The 21438-nt window shown below is 42.4% G+C and overlaps 3 protein-coding genes across 4 annotated transcripts; 2 read left to right on the top strand and 1 right to left on the bottom strand.

The window, feature by feature from the left end:
* Window positions 1–12550, top strand: LOC117844860 (DNA polymerase zeta catalytic subunit). Of its 2 annotated transcripts, XM_034725668.2 has the most exons (23): window positions 1–208; window positions 314–396; window positions 1133–1190; window positions 1702–1751; window positions 1824–1930; window positions 2300–2342; window positions 3177–3245; window positions 3388–3492; window positions 3650–3821; window positions 3897–3988; window positions 4073–4498; window positions 4944–5862; window positions 6639–6878; window positions 6973–7280; window positions 7580–7728; window positions 8197–8770; window positions 9023–9169; window positions 9500–9775; window positions 10071–10178; window positions 10378–10583; window positions 10660–10963; window positions 11083–11754; window positions 12071–12550. In XM_034725668.2, exons 1-23 carry the CDS (start codon window positions 73–75, stop codon window positions 12242–12244), a joined length of 5418 nt encoding a protein of 1805 aa, XP_034581559.1. In that variant the 5' UTR covers window positions 1–72; the 3' UTR covers window positions 12245–12550. The 2 variants fall into 2 exon arrangements, with proteins under 2 accessions (XP_034581559.1, XP_034581558.1); XM_034725667.2 differs by having other exon boundaries at window positions 1702–1930.
* Window positions 12551–15135: 2585 nt separating this feature from the next.
* LOC117846295 (zinc finger CCCH domain-containing protein 10) lies at window positions 15136–16128 on the top strand. Its single transcript, XM_034727439.2, has one exon. It carries the CDS (start codon window positions 15298–15300, stop codon window positions 16126–16128), a length of 831 nt encoding a protein of 276 aa, XP_034583330.1. The 5' UTR covers window positions 15136–15297.
* Window positions 16129–16553: 425 nt separating this feature from the next.
* LOC117846294 (xylose isomerase) lies at window positions 16554–21045 on the bottom strand. The gene is made up of 21 exons (XM_034727438.2): window positions 20885–21045; window positions 20596–20690; window positions 20400–20510; window positions 20213–20287; window positions 19948–20077; window positions 19759–19850; window positions 19194–19244; window positions 19018–19097; window positions 18863–18917; window positions 18685–18786; window positions 18544–18595; window positions 18384–18429; window positions 18253–18308; window positions 17986–18037; window positions 17827–17906; window positions 17590–17660; window positions 17423–17463; window positions 17238–17337; window positions 17088–17159; window positions 16921–16998; window positions 16554–16804 (listed from the first exon to the last, which is right to left on the bottom strand). Exons 2-21 carry the CDS (start codon window positions 20656–20658, stop codon window positions 16769–16771), a joined length of 1443 nt encoding a protein of 480 aa, XP_034583329.1. The 5' UTR covers window positions 20659–20690; window positions 20885–21045; the 3' UTR covers window positions 16554–16768.
* Between the last annotated feature and the right edge of the window lie 393 nt (window positions 21046–21438).

Consider the following 21438-nt stretch of genomic DNA (forward strand, 5'->3'; position numbering starts at 1 on the left):
CCCACACACCGCTTAGTAGGCGTCGCACGAACCGCCCAACCAGGCCACCAGCGCGCTCGCCGGCGACCGACCATGTCCTCCTCGCAGTCGCCGGAGCCCTCGACGCCGGGGACCCCCACACCGGTCCTCAGCGTCCGCATCGTCTCCATCGACTACTACATGGCGCCGCCCCTCCCCGGCTTCGACTTCTCCCGCAGCCCCTTCCACGGTGCGCTAAACCCCCTGCCCCTTCCCCCCTTGTCCTCTTACTCCTCCTCCCCTTCACCAGCCTATCTCGCGCTGAATTCAACTCGTTGCGCGTGTGGAACGCCAGGCGAGGAGGTGGAGGAGGTGCCGGTAATTAGGATCTACGGCTCCACCCCAGCGGGGCAGAAGACTTGCCTCCACATCCACCGGGTGCGTACCAGCCAGCTTCTCTGTCAACGTGCTGCCTGTCTCTGCATTTTTCTCTGTTCAGAGCTTCTCGGTGCTCGTCAGGCATCATAGGGCGTGTGTAGCACAGCTCGGACATGCGATTTTTCTGTTTGGGTTTGAATTTGAAAATTTGGAGGGAACGTGCTACTGCCTGCTTCTTAATACAACTGTCGGTGAATTTTATTTGTTTAGCTACTGCTGCCTCTGTCTTGAAATAGTAGTGCAAATGGACATCTCTGAAACTAGTTTGCTCTCTGAGACACTAGTTAATCTTAAGATTTCTAGCTCAGTATCCATGTTCTCTGCCCTCGGTTAAATTTTCGCTGAATGGCCACTGCTCTGAAACTCAGGCAGAGATTCAGTTTGTTCTCCCGAGTTCATGTCCATGCTGTAGTTTTATATATTTGATGGCTGTTGTATGTTTCCATTTTTCTTTGCGATCAAAATTCCTAGACTGTAGACATACAGGCAATTCTTTTCTCGAACAACACAGGAGAGCTGCGTGTCATTTCATTAAGAGAGTGTAGACATACGGACGATAATTTGTATCTGCTTGTCTTGTTCTCAGTTCTCACCCCATGCATTTGGAATCTCTAATGTGTAAAGTATACTCCATTTGTCCACCCACATTTTCCCTATGATTTTGTCTCAGTCTATTTTATCAGTCCCTGATTGTCTCAACTAGTTTGTAAATATCTACTCTCTCTTTGGTGTTTAGGTCCTGCCATATTTGTATGTTCCTTGTCCAGAGGAGCTGCTCTATAATGTAGACAAAGGTAATTTTTAGCTTCTTACGTATGTACCCTGTACAGGTTGGGCTCAATTATGCATTTTATTGGTTTATTTCTTTTGTTGCCACTTTCGTTCTGCATGATGTGTATAAATTTATTATACAAGCTACCTGAAACAGCTCTATCCATATGCACGCAAATTCTTTTTGAGTAGTGTTTATTGATTTTTTTTTATAACTATGATTTGCAACAGAAGAGATCACTTCTTCTGATTTTTTAAAGATTATTAACTTGAATTTACAAATGTTAGGTGACTCAGAGGTAGACTAGGCCTTACAGTTGACGTAGCCTGGCTGCCTATAGAGCGCCTGCTAATTGTTTACTGGCAAAAAAAGCAACCATATCTCGCAATCAAGTAGCTTCACGCCTGCACGTTTCTTCTATCAAGAACCTACATGTTAGTTCTGATGTGCTGGAGATTAGCTGCTGCTTGCAGTGTCAAGGAATGCAATTCTTGACCAGTCGAATTAATACATTCTTTTCATCTGTTCTCTAGGTAATTCATATATAACTGGTCTCTTGAGTGACCTTGAGAAAGCTTTGCAGGTATTCTGGAGTTCACTTAGTTTATTATGTCGTGTACTTTCTATGTTTGTGTGTATCATTGTTTTCTTGCAGATTCGTGGTCCATCAAAACGGAAGCATGTGCATGGATGTAGCCTTGTTAGAGCAAAGAAGTTGTACGGCTACCATGCGTCCGAGGAGCTTTTTGTGAAGATCTATCTGTATCCACTTTTTACTTATTTTCATAAATCCAACACTGCTTCTACAAATGTGTATACTAGTCAACATCACTTGTCATATCTTTTTCTATTCAGTGTCGAGGGAAGTTGGAAAATTAGAATATATTTTGTCCCACTGTTTCTTACCAAACCAATTGACTGCTGAAACGCCAAAATTAGAGTTAATGCTTTGGTCATCTGGTCCAGCTTTTGAACTGTATAATAAGTGCCTTGCTTGTTTGGACCAAAATGGTGTCACATAAATCTTCTATTGCTGATGTGATTTTGGGGTGTTGCAACTGCAGCCTTATAGAATGGTGTTTTTATTATAAAACTTCGTTGTGCAATTGGCTTCCTTGATTTTGTCTCAAGATATTATCCTCATGAGGTTTCTCGAGCTGCGACCCTTTTGTTGGTAAGTTGTACAATGTTGGAAAATTCATTTATTTATGGAAAGCTATATAAGACCAAAGTGAATGGATTTCTGTTTCGTTTCCCTTCTTTAGAAAGTACTTGGTTTTACTGTTTTGTATTTACTGAAGGAGTCATGCGTGAACAACCTTTACATATTATTGTTCTTTTCGGTTCATTGGATCTTTCCCCATTAGCTACACACTTGCGGATTTGCAGTTACGCCATCTGTCCACTTATAGGGCAGTAGTGATTAGTGAAACTTGTATATTCATGGTGAACAATTTCATGCCAATGGTCTTCACTATTTCACCTGAAAGCATGCCCTTATTTTGTCCCTATCTTTTTGTGGTGTGAACTCATGAATCTGTTTAACTTTCATAGTGTGAAGCCATCAATTTTGTTCTCCAACAATCTCATATTCCCTTTGATTTTTACAAGGCATATTTCGTTTCATTAGGACAAGGCTTTAGCCAACAATTACTCTATTAATATTTCATTTATGCGATGTCAAATTATAATTGTAAGAAGTATTTTTTAATTCGTATCTAATGCCATCAATTTTGTGTCACAAAAGTTATGCATTAATAGAGTGATTATTGGTCAAAGGCTTGTCCTAATGAAACAAAATAAGCACTGTAATTTCAAATGGAGGGAGTACTTGGCTACATAAGTATATGCTGGCATGGAGGCAATATTTCCTCTTGTTCAAAAGTATTGGCTAATTATTAGCTGACATGCTAGCATTTTTATGTGCCTTTCCATGGAAAACAAAATCTTATTTGGAAAAGTTTCCAAATACTCTTTCAGGCACTGATTTATAGCTATTTAATTTCAGAGTGGTGCTGTTTTTAATAGAGCATTTCAGCCTTATGAATCCCACATTCCATATCTTCTTCACTTTTTGGTAAGCACACTGCTTTATCATGAATTGCAAAACAATACTACCATTTTACCTATTTTTTATAATTATGCAATGATATCATTGCGTGATGTGATGCTACATTTTTGTTTATTTGGTGGTTGTTTCTGTTGTATTTTTGTTTTAGATTGACTACAACTTGTATGGAATGGGACATATACATGTCAAAGACTTCAAGTTCCGTCCTCCATTACCAGATGATTTCCATCCTAAGTCATCTCTCTGCAAGAAGGTGGACTGTTTTACTGTATTGGAGCTCAAACAAGCTCTATATATTTGTTTATGGTGCCGTCTAATGTTTTTCATTTGAATATTCATTTCATTTTTGTTCAAACCTTATTCATTGTTTGCACTAAAACTTTGTTTTTTTTCTGGAATAAAAATGATAGACACAATCAAATAATTCGGAACTAAAAAGTCCAACAGTTTGGATATCTTCAACAGTGCCACATTCTTCAATACTGGGCAGTTCTGCCGCTTCCCATTGTCTGGGAGGAACCAAATTGAGCTTCGCTTGTCGACATAGTTCTTCAATGCTTGAAGCTGACTCAAGATTAGAAGGTCTGGTTATCACATTCTAGCACTATTATTTGGTATATTGTTAACTTTCGTTACAAATTTCAGTTTCACCTTCAGGTATCCTAAATGAGAAGTATAAGATGTACACTTCTCTTTCTCAAACAACAGAAGATATGAAAATGGTTCAGTCACTTGTAGCAATTTGGGAGGTGCGTTTTTTTTTTTAAATTTTGTTTGCGCATCTGTGCTACGAAATGTTAATAACTTTCAAACCTCTATGTTATTGTCTTCAGGAACTTGAGCGCTTAAGGCTGTTGGAGGAAACAAAACATGCTGATCTGGGTCGACCTTTACGGGAAGAAGTTCTTAAAGATTTTCTTCATGGTATCAAGTATGAGAGTGCCCTTTCTATGTTGTTTTCACAAGAAGAGCCACAACGTAAAGTTTCTACCACAGAAGAGTCTGAAAGGCTAGAAAGGTGCTTCAAATCATTGACTGATGTTGTTGGGACTGTTAAATTCTCACAGGATGACTACTGTGATAATGTTGATGTTGGTAATTCTGCTGGCATGCAAAATGACAAACCAAATGCAAGTCTTTGCTCAGGGCTGTTAAAACAAATTGCGCAGACTATATCTCCTGAAAGAAACAGTCAATATCTTGTGTCCTCATCTGTAACCCAAAGAATATTATCTCAGTTGTCTGATGAGGGTGAAAAGGTAGTCCTCACTCCTCAGATGTTATCTCAGTTGTTGAGTCGATCTGTATTGTTAGCAAAGGAAAATCACATAGTATACAGGGTTGAACTAAAAAAATCTAAGGACACGTAAAACATTTATAAGTTAAAGATTTACAACTTATGGTCACTGTTCCTGGTTCTTGTTGCTCTTGGTCTGGGCAGCCCAGAAGAGTTGCCAAGAAGGTGGGAGAAATAGAAAGCTAGCTTTGAAACTCAAAAGAACAAGAAGTTTGGATGTTACATGATACAACACTTGATGGTCATTTTCTGATCCTATATCATTCATCCCCAATAGCGGTCTTTAAGTTGGCATGAAATTTTCAGTTTATGGAATCATGGTATCTTTTGCAATTTTTTTTAATCTGAATAAGCTTTTGTTATTTAGTAACCGAACTTCTTTTCTCCTTAAAATTGTTCTTTTGTAGCAAGTGGATGCTGAAGCCCTTGGACTTTTAAGCTGGCTGGCCTCCTCACAAGCTGCAGAGGAACCAACAACTGATGATGAGTTAGTTAATGAAGTCATCCTCAGCCCTTTGTTTGGCAAGAAGTCCATTGAAGTTGCTTTAGAGTCTGCTCACCTGGATTTTGATGGTGCTTCTCAGCAGGAGTGCCAGGATATTCTTGATTCAGTTGATCCTGTCAGTGCAGCAGAAGAACCAAACACACATACTTCTTACCTCGACTCTGTAAAGCCTAATTCTACTACTTCAGTGGGCAACATTATTCCTCAGGTTGATGGGTCGGCTGATGAGAGCCCAAAAGTCTCCCAAGAATATGAAAGGAGCAAGATCACTAGGAAAACAGTAGGATCGCCTAGTTACACACCTACTAAGAATTCTTCAAAATCAGCTAGTAAGCGTGCAGGAACTGAACATCTCTGGGGTTCTTTGCCTCTTTCCACAAAAAAAGGGCTGCATCGAAATGCTGATGATTCATGCAGTGCAATGCCCTCACAGAAGGATTTAAGTGCATCTAACAAGAGTACCACTGATAAGAACTATCATGATATCACAAGCGACGCTGACGGGGAATCTTCTAGTTTTGTAGGTGTACATGATTCAGTCTGTCATTCTGTGAGGGACTTGATGAGAAGGAGGAGATCTTTTCGTCGTGAACAGTTGGAGTTTGGTAGTTCTGGTGCTGCAACATGCACCATGGATAAAGAGAGTGAAATTGTGAATTCTGGGGGATTGGAATTTCATGATTTCGCAAGTGATATTCCAAACTCAGCAATGGCTTATTCTGACGATGAATGTTTACAGATGACATTTTCTCAGAAGCCTCCATTGAAGAACCATGTACATTCTAGTTTGGAGAGTCCTTCAGGCTGTGAGCAACGAGAATGTAAGTGCCCCCAACAAATCTTTATGTTGTCACGATGAATATGATGTAGTTTTAAACAGGAGTAATATGGATTGTAGACTTGGTATGCTAGACCTCAAGCACTGCTCTTATTCTTACCCATATAATTTGCAGAAATAATTGTGTTGGACTTTAATGCCTATGGTATGATTACTTATTTACACAGCATTTTAGGTATTAAGTCTTAGGCCTCTAGGTCCTGGTTCTCTAGGTAACTAAGTATTGTTTCCCCTTGGAAGCAGTTTGGACTGTCAACCAAATCAAATGGGATGCCCATTTTGCATGTGCCATTAAAAAAGTCTATTATTATATGTTTTCAGTTAGCCTATTATGCTTATATCTTTTTTTTTCTGCTTCTTGAAGTCTCATTCCTTTTCACTTGGATTTAGTTCCCCCAAGAAAGTTTATCCATACAGAATTGCCTCTGCTCCATCGCTCCCTACCCTTCTATCTACCTATTGTTTCTTTTATCAGTTTTCTTTCCACAGTTGCTCAGGATATCAGTTCTCGATATTTCTTCATGCTTCATAGTTCATACATTTCTTTTTTTCATAACATTTGGCTTGTACCTTTGCTCTACAGTCTGCAGTCGTATCCTGTACTCCTGTTTATCAATCTGTGACATCACCTGAGGCTTGTTGTTCTACCACAACATAATCTGTCTTGGAACCGCTATCGTCCCTCATACTATAATGCCATAAGCCACACTTTTTTGATCCATAAATTTATACACATTTTCTTCTGCTTTTCTTTTTCAGCTGCTAAAGGGTTAGCTGATCTCCTTCCATTTTTCAATCAGAATATAGAGGACAATAAGCAGAATGAATTGTTTCAGCATATGGAAAGCGGTGGGTTTGCAGGTGGTGTCATGGGTGTCCCAACTCATTTCCAAAATGACGGATCAGCCCTATATTTGCTGACACATGCACGTTCGCCACCATCTGCAGTAGCTGTGGGCGAATGGCTAACCCAACAATCTCGTTCCAATATTTCCTCTGGTATTCGAGATTTCCTGCATATTTTTGTTTTCATACTGTGGCACAAGAAATTTCTTGTAAAAATTAATTTCATTTGTGCCTGTATGTGTTTCAGTTTCAGGTTACCCCAACTATGGTGAGGGAGTCCCAGCTGACAAGGAAGAGGCGCACAGTTCTGCTTTATCACCAAATTCTCCTTCCAGATCTACTTTGGAGAATTCCTTAGTGAAAGTTGCTGTGGATGGAGATGTGATGGAATCAACTTTATCTAACAGAGAAAGTAAACATTTGGACGAGTGGCATGCCTTTTCCCAGATATCAGCTGGAAATGAGAAGGATAAGCTCACACCTCTCAGTCAAATAGGATTTCGTGACCCTGCTAGTATCGGTTGTGGGCAACAACTGACTATGCTTAGCATGGAGGTTCTACTTCTACTTCATTCTTCTTCTCTTTTGTTCCCAATAAATATATTTTTTTCTGCATTCATCCATAGATGTAGTGGGATAATTTGTTGTTCTCGGACCAACCATTAAGATTCTTGCTAATGACAAAGTTTGACTTGCTAATGACTAAAGGACAAGCTTATCAGTCATAAATTTTTGACTTGCCAATGACTAACAGACAAATCCTAGATAGAAGTCTTTTAAATGCTTGGGATACCAGCAAAAGTAGAATGTACCTCTTGAATCTTGATATTTAGCTTCTTTTCCCTGCTAAACAGGTTTTAGCAGAAAGCAGAGGAGAGCTGCGTCCTGATCCACGGTTTGATGCCATCAATGCTGTATCTTTGGCCACTGAGGATGATGCTGATAATACTGTTGAAGTTCATGTGTTTATACGTGACAACAGTGACATATCACGCAGGAGGAGGTCTAAAGCCACTTGATATTTAATCTTGTTCATTTTGCAATCATCACACTTAGCTCTCTTAGATTTTGTAGAAATCTACAATGGCCTCAAAGCTTCCCTTAATCAACACCTACTATCTATCTTCAATTGCAGAAAAAAATTCTAAATTTACAATATCAATTAACTGGAGGTTTCCAGGCAGTTACCAGTCAACCCTGCTAAGTGTCTGATTCCCTTTGAATTATAGACAAGTGAGATATATATGACGTATCGACTGACTAGGATGGTGGCAATGGCAACTGATGCTTCATTTCACGAAAATATGTTGCCTTGCATAACTAAGTTACTAAGGATCTATTGTAGAATTGATTTGTTCAACCAGAAACTTTGGGTGCTTGCTTGTGCTGGCTTGTGATATTTGCTTATCTTTCTTAGATGCTTTAATTCTTATAGATTCAAACATCACGCGCTTCTTTCTTTTATATGCAGAAATCTGGATGGTATTGCTGGCTGTAATGTAGACGTCTTCCCTGAAGAGAGGGACCTTCTGAACAATCTTATTAGTGCAGTCTGTTCAATTGATCCAGATATCCTAGTCGGATGGGAGATTCAGTTAGGATCTTTAGGATTTCTAGCTGAAAGAGCTGCTTATCTGGGTATAGGCTTACTGAAAAGGATTTCAAGAACACTACCGCATGAGCTGAATCATCCACGTAAAGTTCCAGTTGATGACTCTAGTCAGATGCTTGCTGAAGCATCTTCTGCTGATGATGTTGGTGAAGTCAGTGAGAATAACTGGAGTCATACTCATGCGAGTGGTATACATGCTGTTGGAAGAATTGTTCTTAATTTATGGCGTCTCATGCGTGCAGAAGTTAAGCTTAATAATTACTCCCTTGAAGCTGTAGCTGATGAAGTACTGAGGAGAAAGATACCACTGATACCAAACGGGATATTGAACCGATGGTTTGCAACAGGTCCTGGACGAGGAAGACACCGTTGCATAGAATATATTAGCACTAGAGCTAGAATTAACCTTGAAATAATGAATCAACTGGACCTGGTAAATTGAATTTCCTCCACGATATTCTTCCTAGTATATTGTCAACTTTGTTTTTTTTTCAGACTTCCCTTGTTTGTTCAGTTCAGATATTTTATCAGCTAAGCAACTTGTCCTTTTGATTTTCTACTTCTTTTATCATTTGAACAACTTGGTTCTATTTACATGTCCTGAATAAGCTATGGACTTTTTTTTTTCCTGATAGAACATTACAATCATGATGATCATCCTATTGTTACTTGTCCTGGCATGCAGGTGAATCGAACATCTGAACTTGCTCGTGTATTTGGTATTGACTTCTTTTCTGTTCTTTCTCGGGGATCTCAGTATCGTGTTGAATCTATGCTCCTGAGATTGGCTCATACACAGAACTACCTTGCAATTTCGCCCGGTAATCAACAGGTGCATTTTTCTGCCACCTGCCAATTTTAGTTGTTCATTTTTTTTGCTGCAAATATACTGTAGTTGCTCATTACCCAATTCTGAACCTCCAATGTTAGAACAACATATCTTGTTCATTTTGAAATTCTACTGATGAGCATATATTGCATGAATTTTTTGCCAAAGATGGCCATTTTTTTTTGTAGGGATCCTAAGATGTGGCGTTATGTAAGTAGCTAGAAATGGGCTCATCGATTTCTTTAGAACTACAGGCTGGCCATTCACAACCTCAGTTGAACCACAAAAATAGTATATGTTTTCTGCTAAACTGTTACTAATGCTAATTTGCAGGTTGCTTCTCAACCAGCCATGGAGTGCCTGCCGCTTGTAATGGAACCAGAATCAGCCTTCTACCCTGATCCAGTTGTTGTACTGGATTTTCAGTCCCTCTATCCTTCCATGATAATAGCATATAACCTATGTTATTCTACATGCTTGGGTAAAGTTTTCCCATCAAAGTCAAACGTACTTGGTGTCAGCTCATATTCAGCAGATCCGCATACACTTGTAGATCTGAAAAATCAGCTGCTGCTTACCCCAAATGGGGTCCTGTACGTGCAACCTGAGGTGATATTCTTAATTTCTGAGCAATATCTGATGTTCTTCATATTGGTAATGGCAAATTTGAAACATTCCATAGATAATTGTTCATATACGACAGTTTACCTGAATACCTCTATGGTCGGTAGATCAACCTGTCTGATTGTCCTTTGCTACCATCCAGATGAATTATTGGATATATTCTTGAAAATTTTGTTTTCAATTACATGTTTAGTGATTCCTGGTACATTCACTGCACTGCACATTATATTTCCCTAGTAACTATTGACCTTTCCAGAACAATCTTAATGGTACTCTGCAGATAAGAAAAGGCGTGCTTCCTCGCCTTCTAGAGGAAATATTGTCAACGAGAATTATGGTGAAACAAGCAATGAAAAAGTTGGGTCCATCCGAGCAAGTTCTGCACAGGGTATTCACTTCTTGTAAACCATTTTTCAAACATTAGGTGAAATGCCTAAATATCTTGCGGATATGGTGATTGTACTATGATACAATAGTCATTTGCTTAGGCTGTCCTCATGTTGCTTTCCCTTTTGCAATTTTTATTTTCAGTAAAAGGGTTTTCTTACCATTGGTGGATACATTACAAATAATTAATTTGTTTCCAGATATTCAATGCACGGCAGCTTGCATTGAAGCTGATAGCTAATGTAACATATGGCTACACAGCTGCTGGCTTCAGTGGTCGGATGCCTTGTGCAGAGCTTGCAGACAGCATTGTTCAATGTGGTCGTAGAACGCTTGAAACAGCAATATCATTTGTCAACCAGCATCCTTTGTGGAAAGCTAGGGTTGTGTATGGTGATACTGACAGGTATTATTGTGTTTCATGTTTTCTCTATAAAGTACAATGTAGCCATAGTATACTTATACCACTGTTTCTGTTGCAGTATGTTTGTTCTTCTAAAAGGGCGTTCTAGGGAAGAAGCATTCAGAATAGGAAAGGAGATTGCTTCATCTATAACTGCGATGAATCCTGATCCAGTCACATTGAAGTTCGAGAAAGTCTATCAGCCATGCTTTCTTCTTACAAAGAAGAGATATGTTGGCTATAGCTACGAGAGTCCTGAACAGAATGAGCCAATCTTTGATGCAAAGGGGATAGAAACAGTTAGGAGAGATACTTGCCCAGCAGTTGCAAAGATTTTGGAACAGTCTATCAGAATAATGTTTGAGGAACAGGACTTAACCAAAGTAAGTAGTATTTTCCTTCTTGCAACAATTACTCAATCTCCTCTTTATAAGGACCATTTTCCTTCTTTTTATTGTTGTTTTTGTTAAGCGTATAGCTTGATGGTCTTCAACCATTGCAGGTCAGGTCATATTTGGAGCGTCAGTGGACACGACTATTATCAGGGAAAGTTTCTATCCGAGACTTCATTTTTGCAAAGGAGGTCCGTTTAGGTACCTACAGTGCAAGGGCATCCACTCTGCCACCTGCAGCAATTGTTGCAACAAAAGCTATGTTGTCTGATCCAAGGGCGGAGCCTCGGTATGCAGAGAGAGTGCCATATGTTGTAATCCATGGGGAACCAGGGGCTCGTCTCGCCGACATGGTTATTGATCCTTATGGTCTCCTAGAAGTTGGATCTCCTTATAGATTAAATGAACTATATTACATAACCAAGCAGATTATCCCAGCACTACAACGTGTTTTTGGACTCCTTGGTGCCGACCTGAATAATTGGTTTAGTGAAATGCCTCGCCCCATACGACCAACTCTTGCTAAACGGCAGTCTGCTTCTGGTCATGGTTTATTTTCTCGTGATGGCAGATTCATCTGGTTAGGATTGAATAATAAAGCCTCCAGCAAGGGAGGCAGAATAGATACATACTACATGTCAAGCCACTGTTCAATTTGTGGTGATCTAATTCAAGGATCAGAGACCTTCTGCGAAAATTGCTTGAAAAATGAAGCTGTTGTTGCCACAGTAGTTGCTGGTCGAACTTCAAAGTTGGAGCGAGAAATCCAACATCTTGCTGCTGTAAGTCTGTAATGCGTGGTTATTATGTCAAACATACTTGTGTGGTTTACCTCACATTTACAGATTTACTCCACTCAACAAAAAAGCTAGAGAATCTTGAGTTCAAACTGACTTTACATGCTAAGCAAAATAGTATCATTGGATGAAATACTGTTTCATTAGCATTTACATTCTGTAATGGCAACTTACTAGTCAATTGATTCCTAACAGTTATGTGCAACAAGAACTTAATGTCAATATTTGATGTTTAATCTTTTTTGGGCATAACAAACACATATAGTTTTGATCTGAGCTGCTTAAGATGAACTTTGTCCAGATATGTGGGCACTGTGGCGGCGCAGACTGGATTGTTGAAAGTGGGGTCAAGTGCATTTCCCTTGCATGCCCAGTCTTATATGAACGGAGGAAAATTCAGAGGGAGCTGAGAGTTGTCTCAGAATCAGCGGGAGAAGCTGGGTATTATCCTTTTTGCTGTGCTGAACTTTTTTGACCAAGAACATTTTTGGGGTTGCGTCGTCTTCTATGTTCATACCGTGCAAATTGTGAAATTTGTAGCTTGTACGTTACACTTGTGTATAGTTGCTGCTGCTGTTCTTCTTGTTGTTGTAACAATGTACATGTATTGAGGAAATAGATACAAAGGATATGTAATGAACGAGCTCTACTTAAAGGGGCACGTGTACCACATAGATTGCTGCAGACCTGTTTTTGGGTTCAGTATGTTGTTGGTGTAGCATTATTGTACAACATGTATCGAGGAAAGAGAGATATAATGAACGAGCCACGTTTGAAGGGAGATATGTGCCACGCAGTTTGCTGCTGACCGGCTGTTGGGTTCAGTACTTGTTCGGCGTGTTGACGCCCCTGGCTTAAAGCGGACCGATAACACGGAACTCTCAAGATTGTTGTGTGTTGCGAAAATCTGATCCAAGTTGCACGCGGCGCTACAGGCTTCCCGGGGATCGACTTCATCCTTGCCAGTTGTCACGGTGAGTCGGTGACATCATCAACCATTTCTTCACTTACAACGTCTCTCTCTCACTCATGCATACAGAGGTTGTGATCGATCACAACAGACAATCAAGCTGACTATGTTAATTTCCAAAATTAGCTTTACCCAACTTTTGTTTGAAATTAATTTGTGCGGCCGGCCGGCTAGATTTAAAGACAGGTAGACATGCTGACATGCACAATATCTTAAAGGCCTCGTTTGGATGCAAAGAATCTGGATTTTGAGTGGAAGCTAGTCCGCTCCGGATTCCGGGATTCTGAGAATCCATAATCTAGCTTCATAAAATTCGAGGCAGAATCTATCCTGTTTGGAAGCTGATCAGATTTTGAATTTTGGATTCTCAAAATCTCTGTTCATCCAAACGGGCCCAAAGACGTGTCAAAGCCAGACCAGAGTGCCACGGAACCTGCGCATTAACAGCAAGCAGCAGCCCACGCACCGCATGGCCGAAGCCGAAGCCGAACGCATGACGCGCGCATGCATGCACCGCGAGCGCAAGTGCTGGTGGGATCTGTCGGCTTGCCCAACCGAAACCGGGAACCGCCAGCGCCATTACAGCCCAGGCGCAGGGCCTGCAGCGCGGCAGCCCTCGCCGTCTCCATGGCTGCACGCGACGCGACGACGACGTCTGTAGCTGATGATGACCGACGACACACGGTGCACCAAGGGAGAGCGGACTTGCTTCTTCGCCTCCGATCGATCCGCGTGCCTGCCGGCCAGCTTCTTGTCCCGGCCTGCGGCCGTGGGTGCTGCCGCGCGATTTCACGATCGATCTGCTAGCTGTTTCACTTCACACGAACGCTAGCGCTTTCACGGCATCTGCGGCTTCAGTGAATCAGTTCACAGATTTTTTTTTTATTTTTTTTATCAAAGCTAGAGATGGATCCGAAACGTAACACAGCTTTCGGCTAGCAAGTTACGATCTTTTCTTCTTCCCTTTTGAGCTATTAGATCGGCAAGGCAAGTTAGCTCGCAGTGTCGGATAAGCAATAATGCAAGCAGTGCCATCGATCTCTTGTAATATACTGCACACGCAGTACATGGGGTTTATACGTGTCACTGTTCATGTGTAAAGCAGCGTATTTTAGCAATAATCATGGAGGGCAGTTTGTTTGTCTGGGATGGAAATTAAAGTATCTTTGTTAGGGCACAGCCAACGTGGCAAGGTGCCTGCACACGGGTATTCTGAAACAACAATCCGACGTGGATATGACACGAACTATGTGGCAGTGCTTTATTACTTTTCCATGCACGATGCTGTTATATGCATGGAACTAAAATGAATACAATATTTTCATTTAACTAGAACTAGAATGATTGGGTTCATCACATGATTTAACCGCTCGCGCTCACAATCGATTAAGGATATACAAAAAAAAGTGGTAACATTATATCATATATCTTGAGGAATAAGTATCAACTATATTTAAGCCTATATCACGAGTAGACACTTTTTTCAATGGTATGATATTACAACAACAATAGCTATGATACCAAGAGGTGCAAGTAATTGTTTTTTGCCCACAGGATTGAGCATGCTACTAATTTACAGTAGCACTATAGTTTACTGCAATAGTACTATACGGCAGTTGGCACCGCAAAATGCGCTTGCGAAAGTTATCAACACGCAAACTGTATATTTTATCGATTACGACAAGCGTACGCACGTCAGTGTGGTCGCGGCATGGATATCTTGCTGCCAGTCCGTGGCTATAAATGGTGCCGGCTGAACCGTTCCCTGTATTATTGCGACTACACTAGCTTACTCTCTTATTTACGATTTCAGTTTTTAACTTCTTGTTGTTTAATTTTGCTCCTCCCTGTATCATGTCCTTGAGTCCATCCGTTGCATATGCACTGTGTTTAAGTGTAGCATATGCACTGTGTTTCGGGGGGGAAAAATAAGAACACCACATCACATATATCATGCCAAATTACATAAATTTACTGCAGGCTCACCCTGCACAAAGTGCCACACGGTATTCACTTCAAAAGAAGAGTGCCACACGGTATTCACTTCAAAAGAAGAGTTCCACGCGGTATACCATACCACATCTCCATGATCCATCCTATCACATTGGCATGGGACAAATTTCTCCTACGTGGCCACCCTCTACCCCACCATTAGTGACCTGGAAATACAGTCTCTTAGACAAAGTCTCTTGAGAGAAGGTTGTAGAATGCAGAAGCATATACATGTCACTTGACATATCCAGCCACCAAAAAGTTTACAACATCTTCAAGCTACACGGGTACAAGACAACAGCCCCACTGGCAAGACCCCAAGCACCGAAACTGATGATCCCCTATAAATACAGACATCGGGGCCTAAAAATTTCCATGCACACAAATAAATCACTTGACATATACACATCACACACACATTACACCTACCATAGTAGTAGAAAGTAGAATCACAAGGGTCTCACCATTCCAAGAAACCACACCAAGTAGCCATCACTCGAAGCCCAAGTAGTGCACTAGCTAGGTACTTAGATAGCGTGTGTTAGTATAAGAGGAAGGAATTGTTGATGGATGACATATCCTCCATGGCTACGGGTAGGTACCGACGGTGGGCGGCGGCGAGCTGTGGCGCCGACCCGAGCGACCCCACGACATGGTACGCGTGGGCGCACCGCGGCCACCGTCTCTGGGCGGCCATGCCGGACGCCTTCTGGATCTACATGTACAAGGTCCACCGGTGTCCGCAGCTGAGCAGCCACGACTGGACGAGGTGCCCGTACGCGCACAACGGGGAGCGCGCCCGGCGGCGCAACCCGCGCCGCTTCTCCTACCTCGCCGTCACCTGCCCGGCGTTCCGCGAGTCGCAGCAGCACCAGCACCTGGCCCGGACGGGGGCGGCGGCGTCGTGCATGCACGGGCTCCAGTGCCGCTACGCGCACGGCGTGTTCGAGCTGTGGCTGCACCCGGCGCGCTTCCGCACCACCATGTGCCAGGGCGGCTTGGCGTGCCCGCGCCGGGTCTGCTTCTTCGCGCACTTCCCGGCAGAGCTAAGGGCCGAGAACGACCCCGTGCCGCTCGCCGGCCTCCCGCCGCTGCCGCCGCTCCGCGTCCCGCCGGCGCCTGAGCCCCTCTCGTTCCCGCGCCGAGTGGACCTCGCCATGCAGGCCATGCTGGGCAAGGTCCGCCTGTACGACGGCGATGACGCCTCTTCGTCATCACCAACTGCTCCTGCTGTCGCCGCTGTTGCCACGGCGACGCCGGTGCTGGCGCTGCCGCTGGCATCGGTGCCGGACGACGACGAGGATCCCGCCGCCGGCAAGCACGGCTCCGTTTACGGCGACTACCCGCATTTCGACCTCATCAGGGACATGGTTGATGACGATGAGCGAGAAAGCTAGGTGAGAAAGTGGTAACAACCGGACGAGAGTCCGTGCATGCGTCCATCTACGTTTTAGCGTTTCTGTCTGATGCTTACACTTCACATGTCATCAGCGCAGTGCATGGCGTCCAAGCGTGCGTCCAAGCGCAGTGCATGCGCCAGGTGGAGGGAGGTGCTCTGGACTGTATAGATCTCTCTGTCACTGCAGTTATAGCCTATAGGCTGTGTAATTACTTGATATGAATTGTTTATAAAATTAACTTCCTATGTAATTATGTGGACGTTTATGCACTTGACAAGCGAATGATTTGTAAATTCACCAATATTATCGTAGTGAGTATAAACTCACGTTTTCTTGGGTTATTTCTTTGGATTGCGTTTGGTGTGTGCTTATATGTACCAGATTATAATCGGATCAACGATGAGATGCACGATGCACAAGTGTTAACCAAATTCAGTTTGATACTGCTTCGGATAAACACCAGGACTCGATCCTGGTAGCCCTGACAAGTTACAACCAATTATTTCGGTTCCACATCCACTGTACAGAGAACAGAGGTCACGGCATGGAACCACAACGTTTTCCCGTGGCGAGGATGGCTGCGCATTCCGAGGGTGCGCGCTTGTGCTTATTCCTGCTATGGACATGGCACCACCTGCTACAGAGCAGACTGGAACAGCATCTCGGCCAGCTCCTGCACCAGGAAAGCACAAGATAATACAGTTAGCAACCATCATCCCGGAGCTACTTGTATTCTTACTACGACTCTGTGGTGTGCCGAGGACGCCTGGATTGTCATTCCAATTTTACCTGCTTGCCGGATGGAACAGTGGGTTCACCCCACTCCAGAACCTTCTTTTCTAGCGTCTCAAAGTCTCCTTTCCCGGCCTGTTCGAAGCCATGCAACAAAGTTACAACCTTCAATTTCAACCCTTCCAGGGTAAGAAATCAAACCCTCAACTTGTAAAGTGGTGTACCTCGATCAAGGCGCCAATTTCGCTGTCAAAGCTCTGGTAGCGCTTGCGGACAAGCTCATCCAAGGAACCATCCTGACAACACAAGACAAAAAAATTTAATTCAGAAACCTGCATATGAAAAATGTAGCAGGTCATAACGTTTTCAGTCACCTCAATTAGCTTGGCGACGTTGCGGAGGCCACGGGCCAGGGTATCCATTCCTGATATATGAGCAATAAATATGTCCTCAACATCAGTACTTTCCCTCCGCCTGTCATCATAAAAGAATTACAATTAATTTCACTTGAATTAGAGATCAGTTTACAGGAAAAAAAACAATGAAAATATGCACTAACAATTTGGCATCAAAGTTGAATCCACCAGGCGCAAGCCCCCCCTGTTGACAAAACGAGATGCATCAAACTCATAGTGACATGTTAATGTTAAAAGGAAACCAAAACAGGTAGTCCACAGGCAACTTCTGATCTGAGTACAAGTGAGAGAGCCGATTCATGCCACTCACATTCTTAACTACACTTGACATAACCAAAGTAGCCTCAGCAATGTCTGTCATGAACTGATCTGTGTCCCAACCTGTACATAAGGAAAAGGTAAAGTTACTATATATGTATGCCTCAAATTTTCTTTTCTTTTCTTTCTAAAAAATATGCTTGTATGCTCCCAGTGTAACACAACGGAGAATATTGGGTCAGATTCTTATCAATCAAACAAAGGAGTTACAAACAACACTGAAACATACCGACTTGTGGATCACCAGTGTTTGCATCGATATTTCCAAGCAGCCCATTAATCCGTGCAGTCTCCAGTTCATGATGGCAGCTGCAAGTTTAAAATGCAGTTATGATAATATCACTTTAACCTATTATTCGACTGAAGCTACGCAAGGAAAAAAAGTTACCTATGTCCAGATAGAGTAGCATGGTTGCACTCAACATTAATCTTGAACTCTCCTGTGTCATAAAGTGATAGAGTACCATGGATGCTTTCAGATAACTTTCAGAACAGATAGTTAAACTCAGACAAGCTTGACTTGCTGAGAAGTGGTGTCAATGTAATGATTTTTCAGAAAATATTGAAATATTTGGTTTGATGCTAATGAATTTTTCAACCAACAGCTCAAACATTTTATAAATTCAGCAGGTACTGACATGCAGATGAATGTTACCTGTAAGACCATACTTCTGTAGAAAAGCGAATGCAGTTGCAACATCCCAGTCATACCTGCCAGAGGAAAACAAGGATCAGTGCTTCTGAGCCCTGCAGATATTTCGCTAATCCTCTAAGTGACAATCTTACTGGTGCTTTGTTGGTTCCTGGGGTTTAGGCTCTATCAACAATGTTCCTGAAATAACAAAACCTCAGTTCTATCGCCAAATTGTCATGGTGAAAACAATGTACAATGTCAAAGTTAGGGGAATTGGCACATGTAAATCGTAAAGCAATGGGACTGAATTACCGTTAAATCCGATCTTCTTCTTGTAGTCAACAGCAGCTTGAAGAAAGGTAGCCTGGAAAAATCCAGCAAATGAGCAAATGATTCGAGCCAAAAAGTAAAGCAGAAACACAAACGAGTCAGCAAGATAGGTCCCACTCATACCAGATGGTCAAGTTCTCTCTTCATGTCAGTGTTCAGAAGAGTTTGGTAACCCTCTCTTCCACCCCAAAACACGTAGTTTTCACCACCTAGGTAGTGAGTGACCTGTAAAGAGAAAAGGTTCAATCAAGAATCGGCCTAAATGAAGGAAGATCGATACCGATGGTCAGAGATAACCAACCTCCAAAGCTTTCTTAACTTGTGCAGCTGCATAAGCATATACTTTAACCTCTGGGCTGCAACATTATTGAAGACTTCTCTTAATCTCAAGTCATCTCTGAGTCCATAACTTTGCCTAACGCTCACAAAAAAAAAACAAGAATCCAAGATACCAACCTAGTAGCAGCTCCATGCATGTAACGTGGATGCATAAAGAGCTGTGCGGTTCCCCACAATGGCTTGATATTGGTCTCACCCTAATTGTAGTTCAGATGAAACAGAAAATTGAGCAAACAGGGCAATGCAAAACACTGTCGTACAGCTGAGCTCTGGCAATTTAAGGTTACACTAACCTGGAGCTGCTTTGCCAGCTCAACAATCTCGTCCAAGTTAGCATTTGTTTCCTGCAATGTTAAATAACAGTATTAGGAAATTTCTGACAGCCATGTAGCACCCACCCCCACAGAAATTCTATTAGTAAACCAAAGTCGTCAACTGTTTACGACAGTTCATCTTAACATTTACTTAACATGGTAACACCAGAAGATTCTCTATTGGTAAAATTATGTTCAGTTCCAAGTTCAAACAAATTGGATCTCTTGCTATACCTAGATGGTTGGGTACTTGGGTGTTAATGAAATAGATGATCAAAATAAATCCTTATTTTAGTTAGGGCAAGGACAAGATAACCGATAGCATCCCACAATAACTCGACAATGATACCCTTAACGACCAAATCAATTGTAAATTGTAAGTCTGCATCTTAAAAAACAGAATCCTAGGTAACTCTACCAAGGCATTTGAAAAACAACTGGAGGACCCAACCAATTGTAAGGTCGCATCTTAAAAATTACCAGACTACTTCGATTATAATTTGACTTCATGTTGAAAACAACGCAACATGATTGAACGACATACTTCGAGGGTTTTGCCATCCGGGGCAATATCTCTGTCATGGAAGCACCATTTGTCAACTCCCAGCTTCTCCATGAATTCAAAGTGAGCTCTCACTGCAATACCGGTTCAACCAGACGTTAGTCCCAACAAACGAATTGAAACGTAACCTGGAAGGCTGCAACCAAACACAAAGTCAGGTGATTATCATACTTCTTCTCTTAGCCATGGCCAATGAATTTGTACCGTCCTCCCAAGGCCAAGCCTTTGTAGGGGCACCAAAAGGATCAGCACCGGTACCACGGAATGTGTGCCAAAAGGCAACACTGAACCGCATCCAATCCTAATGGCAGGAAAAAAAACACTATGTAAGTTGACTTAATCTATACTCCTTAGACAGTGTAAAAGTTGACCTTGCACTCTGATGGGGAAATACTGAAAATGGGTATAGCCAAAAGATAGAGACCACAGATCATACCTTCATCTTCTTCCCGAGAATCACTTCCTCTGCATTATACCACTTATAAGCAAGAGGGTTCTTGCTGGTTGGACCCTGCAGCGCAAAGGTTGAAGGACAATGGTTTAATTCACAATCACATCAATCCATTGCCATCACATCAGAATTGAGACAAGAGTCTGAAAACTCCGAATTTTCACAGCCTCACCTCATACTTGATTTTTGGGATGCCAGGAAAGAACTCCCCCTCCCAATCACCTGAAGCGCCATCCTCGCATTTGCTATCAAGGTCAGCAGGGCAAGTTTGCTGTGCGGCAATCTGAAACGAAAAGGATGGAACCAAAAAATTAGAAGCACATTGTCCACGAATATAACCATCATGGTTAAGATCAGCAGCAGCTCACCACAGCAGATAGGCACAAACATGACGCCAGCAGTAATAGTAGCAAAAGCTTCGAGCCCTTCATGCCGGGCTTGGCTTATAGATGAGGAAATGCCTCTGGAAAGCATAATCGACCACGGATTAGTAGGAGAGCAGACAAATCCTACCCGCAGGAGTGAATATTTTAATGGCTCATTAATTGCCTCTAAATTTCAGACTCTGCAACTAAGAATCAAAGAGGCCACAGGATTCGGAAGACTTGAAACGCATGGGAACCATATTCAACGCGAGTAGGAGGAGGCAAGCCGAACCTGATGGATCCCCAGTCCACTCCACTCGGTCTCGGATAAGAACGATGAGGAGGACGCCGACGACGAGTGAGGAAGAAGAGAGCTGCAGATGCGGTGGACGGAGGGGAGGGGAGTGGCCGGCGAACTTGCTGGGCTGAACAACCCCAACACAGTATAAAAGAACAGAGAGATGCCGGGGGCATTTTGGGCATACGACTCCAAACATTGGATAGGACATCGGAAAATTTTGAGAAGGACTTTGTACATATATTTTTTTTTGTTTACGATGTCTTTTTTCGGAATAAAATCGATAAGTACAGGAATGTTTATCTTTACCGTGGCTTTATACAAATTTTGTTTAATTTTTGAAACCCAGGTGCTATGTTTCTGCCGCGTTTGTGGCTGGTGCGGCCGCTTCGGTTGGGCGATGCGTTGTTCAGCTTGAGATCCACTTCGTAAAATTCGGGCAGTAGGTAAGCAGGGTGGCCTGTTTGTTTGCCGATCTCACTTGACCAAAGGTTCATCTTATCCGTTCGTTCCACGGCGAGTTTAGGATGGACACGGCACGGGGAGAC

The sequence above is a fragment of the Setaria viridis genome, chromosome 2, assembly GCF_005286985.2.
Source record: "Setaria viridis chromosome 2, Setaria_viridis_v4.0, whole genome shotgun sequence".
Classification (NCBI taxonomy): Eukaryota; Viridiplantae; Streptophyta; class Magnoliopsida; order Poales; family Poaceae; genus Setaria; species Setaria viridis.